Source organism: Callorhinchus milii, unplaced genomic scaffold, assembly GCF_018977255.1.
Source record: "Callorhinchus milii isolate IMCB2004 unplaced genomic scaffold, IMCB_Cmil_1.0 Scaffold2, whole genome shotgun sequence".
In the NCBI taxonomy this organism is placed as follows: domain Eukaryota; kingdom Metazoa; phylum Chordata; class Chondrichthyes; order Chimaeriformes; family Callorhinchidae; genus Callorhinchus; species Callorhinchus milii.
In genome coordinates this window covers 31,263,074-31,289,049 of record NW_024704743.1, presented here as the reverse complement: position 1 = coordinate 31,289,049, position 25,976 = coordinate 31,263,074, and the positions used below count along the sequence as shown (strand labels likewise).

The window sequence follows — 25,976 nt, the reverse complement described above, 5'->3', positions numbered from 1 at the left end:
TTGCAAGCAAGAGACCTGAGTTCAATTCCAGGCAGGGCGAAACCTTGGGCAAGTTTCCTTATTCCACACGCCTAATATTAATTCCTCCGAAACCAAAAAACAATAATAAATTGGTCATTTTCAATCTAGGACTGTTTGTGGGACATTGCTGTGCGCAATTGACTGCCGCGTTCGCCCACAAATACACAGTCAATTCACTTTACAGTGTGTTCTGTGAAGCGCTTTGGGACGTCCTCCCAACGTGAAAAGCGCTATATCAAATGCAAGGATTATTATTGTTGAGGATGCCATCTTTTGGTTGAGACGTTGAACCGAGGGGCTATCTGCCTGTTCAGGTGTATTATTATTTCATTATGAACCTGAACAGGCAGGTCCATGGGAAATTTGTGCACCTTTGTGCACAGGGATCGCATGGCGCTTCTTGAAAAGAAATGGGAATTTCTCCCAGTGTCCTGGCCAACAATTCTACAAATAAAATTGGTCATTCACTTCATCGCTGTTCATGGCACATTGCTGCATACAAATTGTCTGCCTCGTTCGCCTACAGATAACAATCACTACACTTCACAGTAAAATCCTATGAAAAGCTTTGAGATGTCTCAACAATGTGATAAAGCACTATACCAAATGCAAGGATTCTTATATAAGACAAGTATGGGTGGAAAATCCAGTGGTCCAGTGGAATCTAAATTTGTAATGTAGTAGTTGACTGGAGAAAGTAGTTGGAGTTGCTGTTTTTCCAGGAGAAGTTTTCTGTGAGAAGTTTTGTGTTATGGTTGTGTATTTGGTGTGGCAGTCGGAAATCACTGTAAAAGTCAATAAAGTAAAGACTACTGCAAAGTCAAAGGAAGATAACATGAGGTTAATGTTGTGCAAAGGCTGCTTCTCAAATCGTGCAAAACAAATGTACAATTAATGTATAATGAACCACTTTTGGATGATTTCTAATGGTGAGAGTGCAGATTTAAACACTTCATTGGAATGCATTTTTTTATTTGTAATTTTCAAAACCAAAACACAGCAAGAAATGGAAAAAATAATATCAACAAAGGGGCATAATTACATTATGCTTTCCATAACAAACAGCAAAGGTAATTTCATGTGATTATACAGAAGAGCCTAAACCACCTCTCCCTTGTGGGCAATCTGCTTCTGCATTTCGCCCACAAAATATACAGTCAATTCACTTTACAGTATATTCTGTGAAGCACTTTGAGATGTCTTGAAGACGTGATAAGGCGCTATATCAAATGCAAAGATTATTATAATATTATTGTGTTTTTTTGAACGCTTTCTCATTCTCACCAGTTGTCATGTGTTTCCTCCCATTTGCCTCTTATTTTGTGAATCTTCTGTCAATTAATTTTAACTTTATTTTTCTTCTTTTCCACGTCTTTAAATCACCTTAATTTTTAGTGAATGAAAAACAGCTTTAAGAATCAATTTGTGCAGGCATTGAATCCTCAACATTGTTGTTATATTGTAAATGTGGCAGGGTCAATCTTTTACACACAAATTGCCTCAGAATTAAGGAGTGGGAGCTGCTAGCAGTGAACCCATCAGTGATCTCTGTGACCAATGCTTGAACAAACTAGAAAAGTTAAGCTCATTGCACCTATATTAACACCGAGCATACAAGTGAAAATATTTAACTGAACTGTTCTGAAGGCATTCAGCTCCGAGAGCATTTATGATGAGCTTAGGTCTGATCTGGTATTGTAAGAAAACCCATGAAGAAGAAGAGGCTTTAAAAGCTGCTTAAGGATCATTATATAAAATCTGTTCTGCTGAGTTGACAAGACCTTAGGGAGGTTTCAGTATTGTGCGACTGAACTAAAAGCAACAGTTGACATTTCATGTAGGATTATGAAGCACAGAAGTCTCTTAACTGCTTAATTACTGGAATGGTCCAACCATGTTAAACATGCTGTTTTGCAAGCCTATTGTAAGGAATAAATAACTCTTGCATTTGATATAGCGCGTTATCATGTTGAGACATTTTAAAGTGCTTCAGAGAATTTTCATGTAAATTAATAGACTGCATATTTGTAGGCGAATCAGTACAAAGTGCGAAGACCAGAAGCTTTTTTAAAAATTACTCTTAACTTGCGAATGGCCTTGAACTGTTACAACTGTCAGATGTGTTAAGTATTTTAGGAATTGACAATTTTAGATTTCTGAGACCTGGATTTCCGATCACCAATTACTCTTCAGCAAAGCTCATTCTATCTGTATTTTATCAAGTGCTGCAATATTTTCCTTGTAAGCTTCATACAAAAAGATGCTTACAGAAACTAACCTCAGAGTTATTTTTGGCAGTAACTTGCATGCACATGTAACTTGCATCTGCTTCCATTATATCTACTGCAACCATTTGAAATATATAAGTATCCTTTCTTTGATAGAGATTAAAATCATGAATCTGGAAGCACGTTGATTGCAGCAGGGAGATTTGAGGCAACGTGGCCTGGAAAAAATGAACTGCTCTGCTGTTTTTAGGTAAAGGTGATCCAGGCAGCTGAGGAGAAAGGAAACAGAGCATCAGAATGTCAGTTCAATATTGGAGAATGTAAACCGAAACTTTGGGATTGGCAAATGGAGGGCAGAAGGTCAACATCCTTCCTTAAGTCATCTTACACTCAATAGTATGGTTTAAAGGCTTTTATTAAAAAATAGCAGTTGCACTTGCTGCTGGCAACAGAAGCAGTCAAGCTTCTTTAATGGTAGACTGCAAGCCACCTAATACACCACTGAAATGAAGCTCACGGGTTTCAAATCAATAAAACATTACCTAATGTAGAGTGGACGGAAAGCACCCAACTGTTTAACTGTGGCCAAAGTTTTAACCGGGCAGCCAGTAAATTTTGGAGCAGCAAGTGCGGTAGCTACTGGAGATAATGGGAACAGAAAAATATTGTCACGTTCATATTTGGGGGAATCAAGAAGTAGCTATGCACCACGTGATAGAGAGGGAAGGCTGTTACTATCAGAAGGTACAACTATTGTTTGGTCGTTGAGTCGTCTCTGCACTCTGGGGCTTTTCCCAATGATAACTGACTACTATAGAAAATATTTTTCTTTAAATAACTCCAAGCTCATTTGATATCCTTTTTGGCAACTTCATAACCAGACCAAAGAATCACAGTAAAACCACTGCAATAAACCTTTCCTCACCATCCCAACACTTGACTCCCTCATACACCTGTTTACAACTGGCCTTCTTCACGCCATCCTGGGCAAACCTGCAGTCACTTGGGCTAGAAGACCAGGTGCACTCAACATCTTTATTTATAAAATCCTATGGTCCTAAAGTACCAGCCTTCCCTGTTCATCTTTTAAACTCGCATAATAGGAGCAAACTCCCACACAACAAACAATTAAGGTACAGAATCTCAAGAAGAGTGGATGGCCTAAATCCAACGCTTGTTTCTTTGGGTGGCTGCTCAATAAATGGGCTTCATGAGCTGAACATGACCCTTTTTCTTTCCATGCTTTCTAATGCTCATTTTCCCAGAAATGTGACTACGCTTTTCAGCTGCTGCGTTTGGCTATTCACTTAATGGCTCTTCACAGTTGGAGTCTGAAAGCTGAGTGAAACTTGAGTATCTAAAGACTGCCATGTCCTCGTGGGTGGTAGAATGAGAAAGGGCATTATGGCCCTGATGTGAAACTGCTGTAACAGTTGACAATTATGCACCCTGGCTCTTTGGTGGTTCTTTTAACTCTGTACAATTTTTTTCATATTCTGCTGTACTACAAATAGTTGAAGTAATTGTTAAGGTTACCTGGAGTTGGTTTAGTGTATTTTGCATTGAAAAAAGGGTTAGTAAAATATTATACGCCATTATGTTTTTATATTGTGCTGGCAAGTTAATCATGTGTAGGATAAAATAATGTACTAAATTCTGAGCTTCAGCCGGCATAGCGTAGATGTAGATGTAGGGCAGTCCCTTTAATTGCTCCCCTTTTGACTGTGGGTATGCTTGGATACACTGTAGACATACGATATACTGGAAGCATGGTATACCTGGCTTCAGTCACAAAGTACCTGTCTTTCTGTACATAAAAAATAGCTAACTACCAGGCTGTCAGGTTGCTACTGACATCACTCTTTTAATAATAATAATCCTTGCATTTGTTATAGCGCTTTTCACATCGGGAGGACGTCCCAAAGCGCTTCACAGAACACAGTGTAAAGTGAATTGACTGTATATTTGTGGGCGAACGCGGCAGCCAATTGCGCACAGCAAGTTTGCGTGTTACACGCAATCCACAGGAAGCATATTTGACGTCATGTTGGATGTGATGTTGAGATCAGTTTTTGCATTCTATGCTGCTTAGAGGAAGCACAACTGTCAATGGTGACCTGACAACAAATTGGCCATTTTTCGGAGCTCCTTTAAAACACAATGTCTGCGGTATTGGTCCCAAGTGACCATATTATAAGAGAGTTGTTGTATAAATATTTTTTTATACCATAACTTTTATAGCTACATACCTGAATACAGAACAGTATTGATCAGGTACTGACAAGCTGGGATAGTAAGAAAAGCAGTGGAAAATTATTTGATCTTACAGCATCGTTCAGTGTTTTGTATCTCATAAAAGCAAGAAGGATTGTTTGCAGAAAATGTAACTGTAACATGCTGGATGTTTTTAAACAAAGTATGTTTGACTAAGAAAGGGCATGGTTTGGAAACTGTTAATCAGATCATTGATCTCTGTAGCATTATGGTAAACTAACCATTTTATGTTTTTGAACCTTTATTCTGAATACTTCAGTTTTCTTGCTGGTATGAAGGAGTTCATAATCTCATTCACACTTGAATTACCGGTATTGTCTTATGCCAAGATACTGCAACAGAAGATGAGTGGATATTTTGTCATAGTAAGTCGGCCATTATAGTCCTGTAGCTCAGTAGTTAGAGCACTCACCTCGCAAACAAGAGACCTGGGTTCGATTCCCAGCAGAACGAAACATTGGCCAAGTTTCCTTAAACCACATGCCTCTGTTTACCTAGTAGTAAGTAAGAACCCAGTTGTTAGTCGATTAGTGGATCGCTTTTCTGGAGGTAATAATTTCTTCCAAAAAAAGAATAAATTGGTTCACTCAATCCACGACTGTTTGTGGGACACTGCTGTATGCAGTTGGCTACCGCGTTTCGCCCATAAGAAATATAGGCAATTCACTTTACAGTATATTCTGTGAAGCTGTTTGAGACGTCTCGAAGATGTGACAAGGCGCTGTATCAAATGCAAGGATTATTATTATTATCCCCGTAGTTTTTCACATTGATTTTCTTGAGACTGTTTGTGAAGATGGTCTTAAGACTAGAAGATTAAGTAGAGCTGAGGTGCTTCCTCCAAGGGAGGTGTCAGTAAATTAGTCATCAAACTAGTTTGGATTAACTCGGGTTCATCTGGAGGAGATGTTTAAAAACGGTTTCTGTCCTTTTATTAATTTTCACAGTCCTGCACTTTTCTTTTCAGATTATTTGATCTTTTGCCCTCCTTTCACTGTGTGTTAATCCCCTCTCCTTTTCCTCGTCGGACCAGTTCTTGTTACTATTATAGACGATCATGAATGACACCATATGTATTTATGGTTTACTGTATTACTGATTTGGCACGCAACATAATTGGTTTACGAACCTTGACAGGCAGGTGTTTTGGAGTTCATTTTTGCCAAGATTACTCGGCGTCTTTGTAATATGATGTAAGATGGAAAATTACTGTTGATTGAACCAGCATCAGGAACAAGAGAGAACTAATTGAGAGAAGTAATTCAAAACGTATATTCAGTGTAACTGTATCTGGGCTTGATTGTCACAGTATATTACCATTTCACTAGCTTCTGATTAGGAATAGGTTCCTTTAGCTGATATTTCACTCTTAAGGAAGGCCAATTGTTGCCCCCAGCTGAGATCAGCTAACTCGGCACAGCTATAAGGTTTTGCTACACAGACCCAGGAGATCCGAAGATTCACTAACTTTATCAACTGGTTTGGTTGTAGGGGAGCTATAATCTTATACTGGTTTATGATCTATTCAGTGCTTCAGTTAGATCATAAGTATGGGTTTATCACGTTGCCTACAGTATAGTAGAGGATTCTAGCAGCCGAGAGTTATATTCCCAGCTTGCTTTTACCCTATGGGCAGGTCATGCTCTGGACATGTTAACAGCTTGGTTATACTGGTGGCTTAATGCTGCTTAATTTAACTCCATTAACCATATAAGCTCTGTATCAAAGTAAAATAAATCCTTGATATTATCCACTGGGCTGCCTGGAAACTTTATCAATATATATTTTTACTTTTTTCTAAAAAAGTTCACTTCTACCAACTATGGTAATATTACAGGCAAAGATTATCCATTGAACAATTAGTCTCACACCACTTGTCTAATTCTGTATTTTGATTTGAAAACCAGTTTGTCCCTGTGTGTATAAAAAGCATGTCTTACTTGGTACTAAACTATGTAATATAACTGGCCCTGAAGAATTTGGTGAGTGTATTTGATTGTTTCATATCTATCTGCTCTTCAACCCCTCTCTCCTATCAAGTCTCACTTAAAGTCTGATCTCACAGATAGCTTCTTATGAAACTATTCAATCATCTGTGCAGCATCTAACATGAAGGTGATGGTTGAATGATGCTCAGGAACAGTGTCATTTCACTTTGACTCTTTAAAGCATGACCGAGCTTCTCCATTTTCAGAAGAGAAGACAATCTGTATTTCTGGGAACTGTCTAAATAATTTTCAGTTGTCAAGGTTAACATACTTTCTGTACATGTTTTGAAGAAGGTAGAGATTTTAGTGGATAGCGATCCAAGAATTTATATTGCATTCAAGTCCAAATGTATTGTTTGAGATTGTTATGGATGTTTAGAGGATAGGGTCATAATTGTTGCTGGCACAAAGTATGATATTTTAATACAATGAACTGCGTATTTAATACTTGTATTCGGACCTGACTTAAAGCGTTTGTTTCTAAATCAGTTGCTTCTTATGACAGGTTGTAATCTTATTTGCTAGCATAGACTTGTGAACAGAAGGTGGCACAGTGCTGTTGGAAGCAAACTTCAGTGTTCCCATTTGAGCGTTCTCATGTTTGATAACATAATTTGGCAAATAAATCCACTGCACATTTGTCCCCCTCCCCGCTCCTCCTGCCATCCACCCAATCTATAGCTTGCTATTGGAATTTTTTCTGTTATGTACTTGAGGATTTTCACCGCTTTGTGCTTTCAGCACACTTCACTGTGTAATACCAGGGTACAGGTTCACCCTCACCACCACCCCCATAAGTCTTTGCCCATTTGCCTACAATCTCATGCCTTGAATGATGTGGAGTTTATACCACCCACATTGCTTTGAAATTAAATGCCTTGAAGTTTGTGCAGAACGTCCAAATTGATGTTTATATTTATGTTATTAAAAATCTACTTGTGCTTTAAATGACATTTCATGGCTATTTATGGAACCTTCCTTGTGCGTATGTTTGCTGTATTTGTTTCCCAAAACGGCCACTAAGCTCGACAGTAATTACTTGTGTAACACTTTGAGATGTTTCAAAATGCTGAGGTGTTATCAAAATGCCTCTTTTGTTATTTCTAAAATACAGTCCATTCAAAATTTCCATTGTGTCCCTTGAATCAACCAAGAAAGTGCTGAATCAATCTTAGTGGGAAGAAGCCCACTGTGATTTACACCAACTGTAGTTGCACTGCATAAATCACACAGCTTCTGATACTATCTCCTCTATAGAGTGGCTCCAATGCAGCTTGCGCTCCCCAAGACGTGACAGTCATAGAATCAGTGCCAAAATCACAATGATTCATTGCCAAATGTCCAATATAATGCAGCGTAAGGGAGAAACTATATTCATTTAAAATGCAGGCAAGAAATGAGTAAACAAAACAAAAGACCTGGGTTTGATTCTCGGCAGGACGAAACTTTGGGCCAGTTTCCTTACTCCACACACCTGATAATAATCCCTCAAGAAAAAAAACAATAATAAATTGGTCACTTCAATCCACGACTGTTTGTGGGATACTGCTGTACGCAATTGGCTGCTGCGTTTCGCGCACAAATATATACAGTCAATTCACTTTACAGTATATTCTGTGGAACGCTTTGAGACGTCTAGGAGATGTGACAAGCGCTATATCAAATGCAAGGGTTATTATTTATTATTATAAAACCAGTAACAATCAGCTTAGGTTTTCCCACTCTGATTTCTCCTTCTATAGTTCTTGAAATACTCTGAGCTCCACGTTATACTGCCAACATGAAAGCAGGAGGAAGTCATAAACTGTCTTATATTAATAATCTAGTAACATTGCAGCACTTTGGAATGGTGTAAACTATGACTTAATTGCTTATAAAATGAAATTAGATTTCTGAAACCTGACTGCTAAATTCTGAACACAGTAAACAGCAACTTTGGAAATTTGTTTACTGTTTTTGCTTATCTGAGTGAAAAAAAAGTTGTTCAGAAAATACACCCCAGAATAATTTGTAGATAATTTCTATTTTCTATTCAGACTTGTGAATTGGATGTTTATAACCCAATTGAAAAGGTGTTGTAAATCAAGAATATGAACTGTGGTTAAAAGTAACCTGCAGAGTACAAACGGTAGTAAAAATAAAATTGCAGTTTCCTAGTGCCATTGCTTATCACTAATATTGATACCGTAGTTGCATACATGCTTTGTTAGATTTTTGGTTAAAAAACTGAAAAACGGTACTGAGAGTTTTTGATTTGGGTGGGGGAACTTACAGACAGAATGGAGTTTTATTAAATTCCAATAAAAGCAGCTTTTGCCCAATCAGGTTCATCAGTCTGGTGGATTTAGGAAGTGGAAATCCCTTGAAAATAAGAGGATTGCAGTATTTTATCAATCACCTTAAAAATACAAAAGTATAGATGAAATGAATCTGTATAAGACACTGGCTATGCCGCAGCTACCATATGTGCCATTTCGGGGGCCACATTATGGAAAGGGTGTTAGAGGTATGGACAGGTTGAAGCAAAGGTTCATGATAATAATCCCTCCAAAACCAAAAAACAATAATAAATTGGTCATTTTCAATCTACGACTGTTTGTGGGACATTGCTGTGCGCAATTGGCTGCCACGTTCGCCCACAAATATACAGTCAATTCACTTTACAGTGTGTTCTGTGAAGCGCTTTGGGACGTCCTCCCAACGTGAAAAGCGCTGTATCAAAAATGCAAGGATGAAGATGATACAGGAGATGAAAAGATACAGCTATGAGGAGCAGCTGGAGAAGTTAGATTTTTTCTCATTGTAGCAGAGAAAGTTCGGAGGTGATACGGTTATGACAGGTGTGTTTTAAAACAATGAAAGGATTTGAAATGATTAATTGTGAAAACTGTTTCCATTGATAGAGAATTCAAGGACAAGAAGTGGATATGAATTCTATATTGTGAATAGAGGAGTAAAAGGAGATGTTTGGAAGATCTTCTTCCAGAAGCTTGTGAGGATATGAAATGATTTGTTAGGGGTGCTTGTTAGAACCGAGTCGATTGGGAATCTAAAAGAGAATTGGTCAAGAACATCCAGTGGAAGGATATTAGAGGGTATTGGGAAAGAATAGGGAATTGGGGTGGGTTTTTGGAGGAACGAAGACCCACATAAAATAATGGGCTGTGTTGTATGGTTCTAAATCTGTAGGTGTATGGTTCAAAATGTTTCATTCTGGTTTATGCTGTTTATAAAGTAAACATATAAAACAATTTGGTAGTATCACTGTCAGATCACTTGTTCATAAAAATGAGAGATTGCATTAAATGTATGTTCCAAACGAGCTGAACTCGTGTTTATGAAGACAAATGTAGAACTTCATAGAGTCTGTGGTTTAGTTCACTTCAGGCATGAAATGTGATAGACATTCGAGTTAGAACTGAACTTCGTTTTAAGTTCAAGAATAAAATTAACTTAATTAATTGAAATATGTTCTGCAGTTTATTTTAAAAATCAGTACAAGATTGTCTCAAGATTTCTTGGTTTTCTTTTGCTGTGCACTAAAATAAGTCTGCTTTTGAAACAAGAAAAACGCTGCCAGGGAAGAATTGTGTTGAATTCATCCCACGTTTTTTCCTTTCAGGAAAGCTCAAGAACAAAGGAAAAAGGTGGTAGTAGCTGGATGTGTTCCTCAAGCCCAACCTCGAATGGACTACATCAAAGGGTTGAGTATTATTGGGGTAAGAAATCTATTCAAACCATTCTTGAGAAATTCTTTCAAGTTAATTGGATATCTGTGTGTACCTTTTGGCTTCGAGGCATTGTACATATATACAGGGGAGGCTCATTATGGCATTATAATAATAAATTGATCAGTCAATCCATGACTGTTTGTGGGACACTGCTGTGCGCAATTGGCTGCCGCATTTTGCCCACAAAATATACAGTCAATTCACTTTGCAGTATATTCTGTGAAGTGCTTTGAGACGTCTCGAAGGTGCTATATCAAATGTAAGGATTGTTTATTATTATTATACTTGGCCCAGCACTGCCTTGCTGTACACAGTAGGCCATTATTTGGCCTATTATTTTGTGTCGGTCTTCGCTTCCTCCAAAATTCCATCCATCCAAATCCCCTATTTTTCCCAATATCACTGTAATACCATTTCTCTGCATGTGTTTGTCCAATTCTTTTTTTAAACACCCCAATTTGGGCTTCAAAAAATTCATCACAACAAGGTTGCCCAGCATGTGGAAAATTGGAAAGTGAAACACAGATCCTTGCACTAGAAATATATTTTTTACTGTGACAATGGACGCAGTTCTTTCGTGTCTGTTTAGTTGTCAACAGAATTAGAGCGCTGCTCAGACATCCAGCTTCCCAGAAATATGGGCTGCGAATCTGTTTATATCTGATATTGCAGAAAGCTACATCATATCCAAGCAACTACACATTAGCAATGGGTTACAGTGGCTTAATGAAAGATGTTCTCATCTATTCTTCCAAAGCAAAAACTCATCTTAAACATAAATCTTGTATTTGATATGACGCCTATAGCAATAACGTATCTCAAAAAGATTCACAGCAACTCACTGTTGAAAGATTAAGCTATGAACAAGAATGCTTCTGTGATATTTGTTTAATATGTTGAGTAAAACCATTTTGATAATAATAATATTAAATAATAATCCTAGCATTTCATATAGCGCCTTAGCATGCTGTTGGTCTTAAAACACTTCACAGAATATATTGTAAAGTGGATTCACTGTGTACGTATGGGCGAAATGCAGCAGCCATTTGTACACAGCAGTATCCCACAAACAGTCATGGATTGAGTGACCAAATATATCTTTTTTGGGAGGGATTATTACACCCAGAAAACAATCCTCCAATCTTATTATTATTATTGCTAGATAAACCGAGTCATATGGAATAACAGTAACAACAACTTACATTTGTATAGCACTCCTCACACCAGGGTAGTGTCCCAGAGTGCTTAAGCCCAGAATGAGGAAAGATTTCACCTCACCTGGGATTCAAACCCTGGTCCTCTCGGTTAAGAGGCAAGTGCGTTAACCACTACCCTACGGGATTCCACAATGTTCTTACAGGCTAAGACAAGGTGGAATTTCGGAGCCCCTGTTGGGGTAATCAGTCTTCTGGAGTGGCAGGGCGTGAAGGCAGGTGACTTAACGCGGGTGCATTGTGGGCCGAGTCTCCGCAGTGGTCAGGGCTGGCCCGGTGCCCGGTGTCATAGACCCTGGTCTGTGCCGCACTGGGCACCATGCGGGGGTGCCACTCATAGAGAGCAGTTTGGAGAGTCGTGGTTAGAATAGCATCAATTCATCCTGCTTGTTGGTGTTTCGGATTTTCCTTATGAAAAATGGAGGTTTGGTATGAGAAGAAGTGATACCATTGGGTAAATGCTCTTCTCACACAGCTCAATAGCGGGATGGAACAGGGAAAAAGGGTTGGGGATGCAGAGTCACCGTGCTTCCTTTACTTCAAGCGCTCCAGGATGCTATCCCGTGTGTACGGCGCTATATAAATGCAAGTTGTTGTTGCTGTGACGTTGGCAGTGGCGATAAAGAAAGTAATAAAAGTAGAGCTCTAATGTTTTTCCGCAGAGGCTTGCGCTTCTGGGGTCTTCGTGCCTTTTGTCCTGTGATGTCATACTTTTCCACGTCTGTGCAGAATTGAACAGTGCTGCAGGCACCTATTTCCGATTTCAGGGGAAAAATAATAAGGCTTGGTGTGGAAAAAATGGCCCGCTAATATTCACTTTGGATTGCAGTCCATTCCACAGTACAAAAACACCATTAGTTTCAGACTAATGGATGACAGATGATTTACTTAGGGAGTCTTCTGTTCTCAGAAAGACATTGGCGTTCTTTCTGCTCGGCAGCATTGGCTAACCTCACGTCCCCCGCCCTGCCTGCCCCACCGCTGAGCAGTGAAACTCGGTATCCTCTAGCTCAGTTGGTAACATATTTTGCCTCTGAGCCAGAAAGTTGTGGCTTCAAGCCCTACATCGGGACTTTGAGCTCCCGACATGTAGACTGATACACGAGAGGTGTTGTCCTTTGGATGAGATGCTGGTGGATATTAAAGATCCCAGGGCACTATTCAAAAAGGGAAGGAAGTTTCTCTCGGTGTCACTATGAACAATCACATGATAAAATTGGTCATTCACTTCATGGCTGTTAATGGGATATTCCTTTGTGCAAATTGACTTCTGTTTTTACTATACTATACAGTAAATTGTGAAGTACTTTGAGATGTTTCAACAATGTATTACGATGCTATAGTAATATAATAATAATCCTTGTATTTGATATAATAATAATCCTTGCATTTGATTTGACGCCTTATCACATCTTTGAGACATGTCAAAGTGCTTCACAGAATATATTGTAAAGTGAATCGACTGTGTGTTTTGTGGTTTATATCAAATGCAAGGATTATTTATTTTAATAACTGCAATAATGCCTCACTGTGGTGCTGATTTTTATGGATTCCAACCATCATGTTATACTGAGGTTCACTATTCATTGTGCAACACAGTTTTTCTGTCAGCCAAAGGCCTGACACATATGAGAAAAACCATCACGATCAAGCAAATTAGACTGAAAGATCCACCCGTATGCCACCAACACATGTTAATTTCCCAGTTTGTGGAATGGAATGTGTGCTCTCTCTCTGGATGGATGTTCGCTACTTATCTAATTGCTGAGAATATTAGACTCAAGTTGGCAAAGACCATGGCTTAGGGACCCCAGAGAGTGTATATAGATACTGTGTACTGTGGATAGATAACAAGCTAAAACTGCATAACTTGCCATCATTGAGAGCACTGTCTGGCAAACGTTTTGCTGCTTGTTCATCTGGGACCATCCTACCCTTTAGAGTTTTGGCTTACAGGAGCTGAGTGGGAAGAATCCCTACTCCTGGGGAATGTGTTTTAATGAAGTATTGTTTATAGCTGTAATCTTTTTTCCACCCCCATTTCAGGTTCAACAAATAGACCGTGTCATTGAAGTTGTTGAAGAAACAATTAAAGGTGAGCTGGGTTTTTAAACATTATAGTGCCTTCCTATTTCATGTTTTGGTAGTTCCTCGATAAAGCAACATTTATCAACTATCTTTGTTTCCTTTAATCTTATTATAACCAAAAAGCCTTTGTACAAACAATGATGTCTCCCATTGCCTGTAAAGAATACTTATTGTCCTTTGCAAGTGCTACAAATCATTTTGTATATTTTTTCTCCCTCTTTTCACTTGACAATAACTTGAATGGAGCTTACATGTATGTTATTTCCTCTGCTGCACATTAGCACTGCACATTTCGAGCAGATTTATGGGTGATCTGAAAGCAACTAATTTGGCAAAATAATCCCATCATGCTGTTTCCTTGTTTATTGCTACCTCACAGTGTTCTGAGAGGCTTGAGATGCCACGTGAAGGGAGTTATAAAAGTACAAGTTGTTTTTGCTGCTGCTGCCTCACAGTGTTTGGACATGGTGTGCAATGAGTTAAATAACACTGCTGTGTCTGCTTTAATACCCCTCTTAACAAGTTCTTTCCCAGTTGTAAAATACCGTCTCACTCTAGAACTTTGATGTGATCAATTTTAATGCTTTTTTCATATTGAGTTCCTCTCTGAGACGTTCTCCCACATGAAGGGTTGCTATGTAAATGCAACTTGTCGTTGTTGTTGAGTTGTGCAGAAGTGGATGTCATTTGGCTTCTCCAATCCTGTTCATTTGAGCAAGCAACCAAATGAGGTTTAGCAGTATCTTGCTGAAACCTGAAACTACTCACGTGGAAACCTTGCAGGAAAACTTCCAATCTACTTCGCTGACAGAAAGCTATGCATAAAATTATGATAAGTGTGTGTGTATGAATTTGAAAAATAAGGTCTGTTGTTTATGAGCAATAGAATTGTTCTATTCATTTTCACTAGTGCGTGCCATGGTTAGCGTATAACATCTGGCTTGGTTCTGATGATGTAGTGTAGGCATTATGGTCTGTATGCAGTTTGCTTACATGATGCGTCTTATTGTACCTTCAGTTTTCTTTTTCTTTGCCAGTAAAATTAACACAACAATTGCTCTTTACTGTCGTGAGTTTCCTGTTTTGTGCCATGGGAGTATAACTGAAAATTATCAATGTTCAACATAGCTTTACTGCAAGTGGCCATAATGTCACTTGACAGATTGAGGGTTAATGAAATATATAGGGTATTATAAAATATTGGTAATCTATTTTGAAATAAATTAACACAAATTTGAATTTTGTGCTGCAAGGTTGAAAACCATTTCAATTTCAAAACACACCGTAAAAGGTGAACTGAAAGAAAAAAAAGTTACAATTCATTAACTAAGTACTTTCACAAAATATAAAATAGTAAATATAGAAAAAGAGAAAATAGGAGGGAAATATGAGGCAGTTTTTATTTCTTATGACATTTTTTCAATTTTTAATTCTGATTCGCTTTATCACTGTAACACAAAGAGATATTTCAGTTTACAAGACGTGAGTAGAAAGGTTTTATGAAATAGTCTGGTCAGCCTAGATTTTCTGGAGTGTTGGTGCTCTTTGAGTTATGAATCCTATCCAGCCTGATGTTCTACCCAGAGTAAATAAAAGCATTTCTGCGTTTAGGCCAAGTTGCTAATTTTGATTAGCATCTGGAGAAGATTGGGATGTTACCTGTAGAACTCATCAACTGCACAGCAATATTCTTCGGATTTTCCTGATACTTCACTGCCTACTTGTCACAGTTAGCTCTTCTTTTGTGCCCCCTTTTGTAGCAAGATGGATTAATGCTAACCCAAAATGAAGCTCATCGCTGTAGTTCCCATTTAGGGACACTTATCTGTACCTTCATCTAGCCTTGTCCGTCAACATAGGGGCTCCATTTACACTACTCCAGCAAGTATGAAACAAAATTTGCATCTATGTTGTTATTCATTTGCTGAAATCAGATAATAGGCAGTGTTAATGCATCCCCATATGGCTGTTCACGTGCACCCTCTGAAATTGTCCCAGCATGAAACATTCCTCAGGTGGATTTATATTATGCCAGGACCAATTAGGAGCAAAGAGTCTGTAATACCTATTCTGCCAAATGAAGCTCAGCTTTCAGTTGCCATTCAGGTGTACTGTGACCTCCCACCTAGCTGTATTAAACAAAGCTCCTTCTGTACCTCTCGCTATTTTTGTAAACCACAGGTCTTTTTGTAACAAACCATCTACTTTTGTTCTATGTATTATTGTTTTTTGATATATGGCAAAGAAGTGTGAGATTGCAGATTTACCTATGCTTATATTAATACAATGAGAGATATCTTCAATCACTGCCACTACAGTATTCTGTTAACATCACAATACTATTTTACATAAATAACAAACAAATAACTTCTGTCACCATGTCCCCTGTCCCCTGGAACTTTTGTCCAAAATCTTTCTCCTTCTTTTGCTCTCCCTTACCTTCAAAACCTTCTTGAAAACCAGTCTCTGACTGCTAAATCACCTAAATCACTCAATTCCATGCTTCGTATTTGTACTTAGTACTCAGTACAAACTTCCTGCACGGCCTTGCTCCTCTCTACCTCTGTGATCTCCTAACCCCCTACCAATCTGTCCACTGCCTCGACCCAGCGGGCTCCTGCCTGCTTCACGTCCCCCGCCTTGCCCGCCCCATTATTGGTTGTCGGGCCTTCAGCTTCTCTGCCCCCACCCTCTGGAACTCCATCTCACAAACCCTCCTCTTCGACCTTGCCTTCAGTCACCCTCCTACACCTACCCTCCCCGCCCTTTTGATCCCAACCACCAGCTCGGGTGCGGATCCCTGAGTGTCCAGCACCTTTGGAGGCTTTTCCTCCAGCCCCCGCACTGTCTCGTGCGGCGTCCCTAAGGCCTCTGTCCTCGGTCCCCTCCTCTTCACCCTCTAATGCTCCCCCTTGGTGACATCATCCGCAGACATGGGGTTAACTTCCACATGTATGCGGATGACACCCAACTCTACCTTTCCTCCTCTACCCTCAACTCCACGACCACCGATGTCCTGACAGCCTGTCCGACATTGAGTCCTGGACGAGAGACAACTTTCTTCAGCTCAACGTGCGCAAAACTGAGGCCCTCCTGATTGGCTCACGTCAGTGCCTCCGCACCTCAGGCACTGACAGCATCAGCATCCAAGGCTGCACTCTCCACCTCTCAAAGCCAGTCAGGAACCTCGGCGTTCTGTTCGACCCTGAGCTGTCCTTTCTTCCCCACATCCGCGCCACAACTGGCACCGCCTTCCACCACCTCCGGAACATCGCCAGACTACGGCACTACCTCACCCCTCACGCTGCTGAAACCCTGGTCCACGCCTTCATCACCTCAAGGCTGGACTATAGGAACTCTCTCCTCGCCGGCCTTCCCGGCACCTCCCTCCACAAGCTGCAGGTCATTCAGAACTCTGCAGCTCGTGTACTGTCCCGCACCAGGCTTCACGACCACATAACTCCCACCCTCGCTCGCCTCCACTGGCTCCCCATCCTTCAGAGGATCGAAGATCCTCATCTACAAGGCCATTCACTCCCTCCTACCTCTCCGACCTACTATCCCCCTACTTACCTGCCCATACCCTCCGTTCCTCTGGCTCCGGTCTGCTCCACATCCCACGCCCTAAACGCCTTACCATCTGCTCCACATCCCCCGCCCTAACCGCCCTACCTAGGCTCTGGAACTCCATCCCCCAGTGCCTTCGCCTTGCTTCCTCCCTTTCCTCCTTCAAGGCCAGTCTCAAGACCTTTCTCTTCAACCGTGCCTTCAGCTCCCCTCTCGACTCTCTACTCCCTCCTCGCTCCCTCCTTCCCTCACCCTGACCATTTACCCATTTACCATTTACCATTTACGTGGAGTCCTGTAGCTCAGTGGTTAGAGCACTCGCTTTGCAAGTGAGAGACCTGAGTTCAATTCCAGGCAAGGCGAAACCTTGGGCAAGTTTCCTTACTCCACACGCCTAATAATAATCCCTCCAAAACCAAAAACAATAATAAAATTGGTCATTTTCAATCTACGACTGTTTGTGGCACATTGCTGTGCGCAATTGGCTGCCGCTTTTGCCCACAAATATACAGTCAATTCACTTTACAGTGTGTTCTGTGCAGCGCTTTGGGACGTCCTCCCGACGTGAAAAGCGCTATATCAAATGTAAGGATTATTATTATTATTATATTACCCCTACTCAGATCTCGACCCAACTGTCCAGCGCCTTGGGACGTCCTCCCAACGTGAAAGGCGCTCTATAAATGCAATCTTGTTGTTGTTGTTGGACGTCCTTGTGACGTGAAAGGTGCTATACAAATGTAATTTGTTGTTGTTGTGATTATTTTATTAGATTTGTTAAGCGAATCGAAATGTTCATCCTACCTAAAAGGCCCTGTGCAAGAGCAAGTTGTTCAATAGAACAACTACTTTTATTATAGATATCTGTTCGTACAATTGCCAGTTTTCTTATGATTGGAGTTGAGCTCACAAAATTATGATACCACAGGAAGTGCCTGTAGGCATCAAGCATGCATCAACAAGTTTGACCTGGCAGGAAGTACTTGTCTGTTAGTTAAAAGTTAATTAATATCTGTCCAAAATCCCTTTGTCTTTGATATTTTGAAAGAGTGACTCACGACCGGTGGCAAAGCATGTAAGTTTAGGGTTAGACGAGGAAATAATATAATTCAATAACTGAAATCAGTTGCTACACTAGCTATTAATCATAACATATTTAATGTTGCGGTATTGTGAAGATAAAATAGCATTGTGTGAATGCTGCTTTTGTGAACTATACTCTGAATTTGCTTCGGTTGCAGACCATTTGTACAGTATTTCAGTACGTCAGCAAGTTATTTTGCTCACAAAATACATGGTCAATCTACTTTACAGTACAACCTGTGAAATGCTTTGAAACATCTCAACGATAAACCACTATATAAAATGCAAGGATTATTATTATTTTTATTCTGTGAATTGTTGGCCGGGACGCCACAAGAAATTCCTTTCTCTTTTCAATTAGAGTCATGGAATCTTTAACATCAACGTGAACTGGCAAAGACTCTCTTTTGCATAAGCCAAAGGCCAATTTGTGCCATTTTATTTTGGGGATTGCTAATTTTATTTCATTGTATTTTTGGGATACCGGGAGAAACTCCTTTTACTGAGTTGGAAGGTTATTTGTTCAAAATGCACTTTGGGATTTTGAACTCAAGGTCCAGATTGACACTCCAGCACAGTCCATTGGGAGCGCTGCATTTGCTCGGATGAGACATTGCTGGAGTCTTACCAGCTAAAACCTCATAGGTTGCCAATGATATTGCTGACTAGCAAGCTTGTCCAGCTAGCACCAACCTACCCATTAGGGCTTTGGGTTGCAGGGTTAACAGGAGCTGAGTGGGATGGTTCTCTGCCCCGGGTGCCTGGTCTGCCCTTCCAAATACTGCTGATGAGCCAGTTCAAATTTCAGAGTGGTGAGATATATATTCCACCCATGTTACATTACAGAAACTTGAATGAGAAATGGTTCTATAATGCTTGACCACCCACCCCTGTTTTTTGGAACTTTGCATTGCAGGATAGATTTCGATAGCACAACTGAGGAAGAGCCTCAGTTTTGCATCGCTATGTATTTGGAAATAGCAAATGGCATCTTTCAATTCTGACTATAAACTTTATCGGATCTCGGTTAAGGTCAATATGAAAACCACATGGGCTATACAGACGTTCTTTCTGGATAGGTCTAAAAGCGGCCAGGTTTTGAAGTATATCTCAACTGCTTTGTAGGTATGATTGTTATCTGTTACTCTGACATTGGAGCATTGCCACCACAGTCAACTTTAGTACAAATCGAGGTCAAAGTGTTTCATGGTTTCAGTATCGTACCTTTATAATACTCAAAATTTGGCATATGAACCAGTTGTTGTGGGGGAAGATTGGACTGCTTTACTTACAAACTTGCCCAATTCTTGTCAGAATTGGTATACATTTGAATACACGAAGATTGATATTTGTACAATGACTGATTGTTTTTTTGGTGGCTTCCAAGGAGTGCAATTGGTTGGTTAGCAATTTCATCAACAACTTTGAACGAAATGTGTTACTGTGACAACTGTCAGTGCTCTGACGATTGGGAAGGAATCGGTTCGTGACCTCATAATAGATGACTGAAATGTCTGGGGCAAAAATGTTGCGGTGAATAACGTCTGTCACGGTGGAAAATAACATTTCAAGAGGCATGTTTTTTTGGCTCAACTTTTAAAGTGGTATTTTAGCTTAATGTAAACAAGCCACATTTCAGGCAAACGGCTGCTGGCTGCAAGTCATAAATACTGTATGTTCTGCAGGACATTTTATTTTTAAGTTTGATGAAATTATGGTGATTTTAACCTTTTCCTGCCATGCAGTTAGTCTATTCAAATCTAGACTGCTTTTCTCCACCTCACTCTAAATGCTGCCGAAGGCGTTAGCCAGTGTTATCTGAGATGTTATCTTAAATGAATTTTTTTTGTTCAGCCGGGTGTCTAACACATGTGGAAACCCATCACCATGCTTAAGAGTATCCAAACCAAGCTGAGATTTCCACACATCCCACCTACACATGGAAATCCCAGAGATAGATTGCTGGAATGGAATGCACACTTTCTACCTGGAGGAACGCATCCTGCTTACCTAATTCCGGAAAGTATTAAGCGCAGGTTTGGGGAACCCCGAGTGTGTGTTGGGGTACTGCTGGAGTCTAACCAGCTAAAATCACATAGCTTGCCATTGATATTGCTGTCCAGCCATCTTTCCAACTGCTTGTCACGCTGGGACCATCCTACATGAAGGATTTTTCTAACACACATCTCATTGGTCTCCATAGCTCCACCTTCCATAAACTGCACCAAACTCCACATGTCCATCATCGCAGTCTTTGCTAGGCTCCTCTGGCTCACTGTCTCAGTGGGTCGATTTCAAGGTTCTCATCCTGACCTACAAGAATCCCTTCATGCCCCAGCACTAACTTATGACTCTGATCTCTGCCTTCCATACACCTCTGCTCACCCTTTTGTTTGGTTAATGCAGATATGCTGCCCATCTCCAGCCCTACCTGCACCACCATTGGTAGCCGAGCTCGCCAATTCTATGCCCGTAACCTCTGGAACTCCTTTCAAACCTCTGTCTCGCCCCCTCTCTATCTATCTATGTTGAAGACCTGCCTAAAATCCTATCTCTATGACTGCACCTTTGATCACCTTCTTCCCCCGCATTCCGCTGCTCGGCGCTTGCTCTTTGTCAACCATTGTGAAGCTCAGAAGCATTATCCTACGTGAAGGGTGCAATATAATGCAGGTTGTTTTAATGGGGGAGTTCATTGTATTTGGAATTAATGGTTGGTGAGACTCAGTAGGATCCCCAGTTCCTCCATCCTGTCGCCTGTTCTATACAACAACAACAACAACAAAATTACATTTGTATAGCGCCTTTCATGTCGGGAGGACGTCCCAAGGCGCTGGACAGACAGTTACAGACCCAAGCTGAGGATCGGGGTTGGGGGAAGGTGGAGGGCAGGGGGGAAGCAGGTAGATCGAAAACACGGTTGAAGAGGAGGGTCTTGAGGTGGGTCTTGAAGGTGGCGAGGGTGGGGGCGAGATGGAGGGACTGTGGGATGGAGTTCCAGAGGGTGGGGGCAGAGTGGCGGAAGGCCCGCTTGCCAATAGTGGGGCAAGCAAGGCGGGGGACGTGAAGCAGACCGGAGCACGCTGAGCGGAGGGAGCGAACAGGATGGTAAGGGTTTAGGAGATTGGAGAGGTAGGGGGGAGCAAGATCGTGTATGTTTTTATTTTTTTAAAAATTGATTTCAGTGACATCAGCCATGTTATATGTGCTGTGAGACACATGTGGCTTCGTTGTCAGAAACACAAAACTCTCAACTTTAAATTGATTCAGCCTGTAGAGGCTGCACATAGTAACCAGGATCATGCTTCAATTGACACCAGACCCAAATTCATAATTAATACCATACAAGTTTGAAGTCATTGTTTGTGGATAACGACAAATTGAACCAAAGAAACAAACAGTTTCTGGCTCATTGTGCCAGCCAGTTAATCAATTACTAGCTTACGGTCTGACCACATCAGAGACAGAGCAGTTATATTAAAACATTGATTTAAAAGGTACTGAAATAAAAATGAATGCAGGCTCAGTGCTGAGTATCTGCTGTAGCTAAATATGTACTGCCATATTTTATGTGCTTCACTTTTGCTTTTACATTCGGTTTTCCCTACTCCTGTTTTGACTTTACAAGGAAAGCTAACTGCCCACAAAAGTCAAGAATTGGAACGCTTAAAACGAATGTACTGCATGACCATATGCTTTGCAGGTTCCCACCTGTCGAGAGAGTTTATGGCCACATTTACCTCGCAGCTCTGCCACCGGCAGCATTACAATGAGCTAAACGAGACAGCCCTCCTGTTTCTGGAGGCACCGACAACAACCTCCTAAAAGAAATGTTTTTCACAAGCTTACAGTTAGCACCAGTGGAGGCAGGATAATTGGTCACATTGCATCTGCTCTGGAGGCAGTGTTTTCAGGCAAGTGGAGACAACAACAACAGGATTACATTTGTATAGCGCATTTCACATCGGGAGGACGACCCAAGGCACTGTACAGTGTACAGAATTTCAGACCCGAGCTGGGGTCGGGGGGGAGAAGGGAGGGGAGGGGAAGGGGGGTGACTGATGGCATGGTCGAAGAGGAGGGTTTTGAGGCAGGACTTGGAAGGAGGCTAAGGAGAGGGCGAGGTGGAGAGATTGGAGGATGGAATTCCAGAGTTTGGGGGCAGAGTGGCTGAAGGCTCTCCCACCAATGGTGGGGCGGATGGGTCGGGGTACGTGAAGCAGGCTGAGCGGAGGAAACGAGCAGGTTGGTAGGGGGTTAGGAGGTCACAGAGGTAGGGTGGGGCAAGGCCATGGAGGGCTTTGTAGGTGAGGACCAGGATCTTGAACTGGATCCTCTGAAGGATAGGGAGCCAATGGAGTCAGGCGAGAATGGGTATACCACAATGATCTGCAATTCTTTGATGCAAATGGCCCCCAATTTATTCTTAGTCAATATCTTATTTTGGGGGGGTTGGGTGCACTTCCTGCTAGCTAAGTCATCACAGGCCAGCAATGTGGGTGCACAGACTGTCACCAAACAAGAAAGCTTTCATACTCAGCCAAAGTTCTGTGCAACTTTCACAGAATGCTTTTTCAACAGAACATTCAGGGAACAGGGAGAAAAGAGCTGCATTCAATTGATCTCAGTTAAAGGTGCACAATGACAAACCCTATATTGTATAAGAAAAAATAATTCCTGTTATACACATGTGCGAAATTGCGTGATGGGGTGAAAAGTTACCAAAGGATGTTATTTACCTATACTGAGAGTGACGATCAATATGAGTAAAATAGTACCTTTATACATACACGCATCTTACATTTATACTAGCGTCTTTCATGGCCAGGGGACGTTTTAAAGAGCTTCACAGTGCTGAATGGGCACCCGAACTAAGGCATGGTTGGGAAGAATGGGAGAGAGGGAAAAGATGACTGCATGCGCAATCAAAGTGGTATGTTTTGAGGTACATAACTGGATTCTATTTCTATTGGCTTGGGTGATGGAGGCGGTTAGGTTTCTATCATGATAGTTAATAGAAACAGAGCAGTTGAGGCTTTGGATTCATTCAACAAAGCTCCATTAAAGGAGATGTACTGCCTGTATCTGAGTTTTGTTCACTTGTTTGAGGGGAGATCTTTTAAGATTGTGTCTCTTGATTTCCTGTTATATGAAGGAAGCTAAGCATTTAAAGCTTCCAACAAATCTCCTGGTCTCAGCATGGGATCTACATCAACTAATTCATACGCTAATAGGGTTTTCTTTACCTATACCTAGAGTGGATTTAAAAATACTTATCTGAAAGATGCATTTCTCTTAGTTCCAGTCTCAGACTGGAACATTAGCAAGCTTTTCTGGTAGCCAAACATCTTACCTTGGCTGGCATGGAGATACTTCTCAGTCTTTTTCCCAATTCTGTGCCTATGCTGATCTAAGAATTTTACCTAACCCAAGAAATTATAATCAAATGGAAAGATTATAGTTTCTGATCCCACTTTCTATCCATCATGTCATAGTCCCGAGTGGTAACACTGAATTCTACTTTCTTGACCTAATTTTGCATTATTCTCACTCGCTAACACTCCCTTTGATTTGCAAGAACTGAAAGTGGCTGCTTAGAAGCACCTTTAACTTAAAGTGTCCATATGTTTCGGCAACAATTTCTTTAAGGGTTGAATGCCGCCCGATTTATTTTCCTAAAAGTAAAAGGAAAGTCCACGGGAGTAATTTTGGTTTGGATTACTTTCCCAGAGATGGTGAGAAAAAGCCCAACATTCTAAAAAAAGGACTCCTTGCTTTTGTGAAACATCTGGAAGCTACTTTTCCTGTGAAGTCCTTGATAGGAGAGTTGTGAGTAGCTCCGTTTAATTTAAGGAGTGTGGAGATTCTTTAGATCAACCTTGGAGCCCACCCAAGAACTGATCTTCCCCCGGGAGCATAAAGTATTCTCAGGTGTGCAGAAATATCCAGTTAGTTCTGCTTTTTCTGAGGCCCATTCACCCTAGGATTAGCTTTTTATGCTTATGCAGAGTGCCCGTTCCTATTAAATCCAATAGGATCACTTTCAGAGAGTACGACAGCTATCTCGTCAGTTACGTCACTGGAGCAACTTAGTCCCAGGTATTTGCAAAAAAAATCACATTTTAAATCACAATTTTATAACTGTCTTATTGTCTTCAAAATCTAGAGCAATATCTTCTCCCTCCCCACCATGACGTTTCTTCTATTTTAATAATGTTAGTTAGTTACTCATGATATTTTGAATACGCTTCATTGAAATGCTGTGACTGTGTCTTTTGGAATGAAGTCTCATCCGTGAACGTGTAGAAACAGTGATATTAATAACCTCTTTTTGAAAACTTTTTGAAACAAAATTCAAAACTTTGTAATATTGGCAGGTTAAAACTAGTTTTTGAGGACAGGCTTGAATGTTTGGGAATATGGGTAATTCACAGATAAAAGAAAGTTTAACATCCCAGACTTCTTTAATGGTTTCTTCATGTGAAGACAGTCAGGTTTTCGTTCATCTAACTGTCTGCTGAAAACATTTCTGGGACTAGTTTTGGTCTGGCAGTTGTTCAAAGAAAGAGAAATAAAGTAGCCTAGTTATGAAACCGGATTATTATTTACTTTGAAGTAAAATGACACCACAGGTAACAATGTGGGGCCAAGCTGGTGGTTGTCCAGTAAATGGCTAACTGTAAAAGATTTAATTACAAATGCTTGGGTCATAAGATGTTGCCTTGGTGCTTTTCATAGAAACAACCTGGCTCTCCTAACAACAGGAGCTCTCACTGTAACTGAGAGAAAACAAGCCCTCCAAGTATCATGTCAACCCTGAAATAGCAGCAATACTCAATATCCCAAGCAGGGCAGATGGCATTGTATAAAATTAGATTTGATAAGTGAGATCATGAGGTACCTTGGCAGCCTTTGAAAGTTTAGTACAGATAAATGCAAGGTACTGGAAATATGAAGTAAGAATAGGGGGCACATACCTTCCATGAAAGGGCAAGAACTCAACAAGGAGCAAGTTGATAGAGGCTTAAGGATGAGTTGACTTTTATAGTTGAATTTTATATCTTATTATACAATTAATTGTGATGCCCCCAAAAGTTTTGCCAGGCGGCACAGTGAGGCTGGTGCTGGAGTGTACCATCTGCAGTTTTCATTTTGCATCGTGACATCTGAAAACTTCTTTTCACATTGATGACTTGTTAATTAAAAAATTTAAAAACTGTACATCCAGTTCTGCATGTGCTTTGCAAATCAACTATGTTCAATAACTTGCAAATGAGAAGTTGTAGTTTGAATTTTAGGTATAAAGTGTGCAGTTTTTAAAAAAAAATCATAACCAGCAACATAATGCTAAACTGTGCCTACTTACAGCATATGTTTGGGGCCAGCCAGGTGTCTTGACACATGCAGAAATCTATGAGAGTATCCAAACCAGACTGGAAGTTTCACATATGTATTCCACTTACTTTATTATTTATTACTTACCCCTGATAATAATCCCTCAAAAAAAAACAATAATAAATTGGTCATTTCAATCCATGACTGTTTGTGGGACACTGCTGTGCGCAATTGGCTGCCACATTTCGCCCACAAAATATACAGTCAATTCACTTTACAGTATATTCTGTGAAGCGCTTTGAGATGTCTCGAAGACGTGAAAAGCACTACATCAAATGCAAGGATTATTATTATTACACATGGAGATTTCCACGTGTCTGGAATGGAATACACATCCTCTCCCTCGAAGGATGCATTCTGCTCCAGCTTAATTCTGGAGAGCGTGAG

At 40.6% G+C, this 25,976-nt stretch overlaps 1 protein-coding gene across 1 annotated transcript in view; it reads left to right on the top strand.

Moving 5' to 3' along the window:
- cdkal1 (CDK5 regulatory subunit associated protein 1-like 1) overlaps positions 1 to 25,976 on the top strand; it is a 472,504-nt gene that overhangs the window by 126,521 nt on the left and 320,007 nt on the right. The window contains exons 5-6 of the mRNA XM_042332426.1: positions 10,134 to 10,230; positions 13,503 to 13,551. Coding sequence (XP_042188360.1) covers positions 10,134 to 10,230; positions 13,503 to 13,551 — 146 coding nt within the window. The remainder of the gene's footprint in view (positions 1 to 10,133; positions 10,231 to 13,502; positions 13,552 to 25,976) is intronic.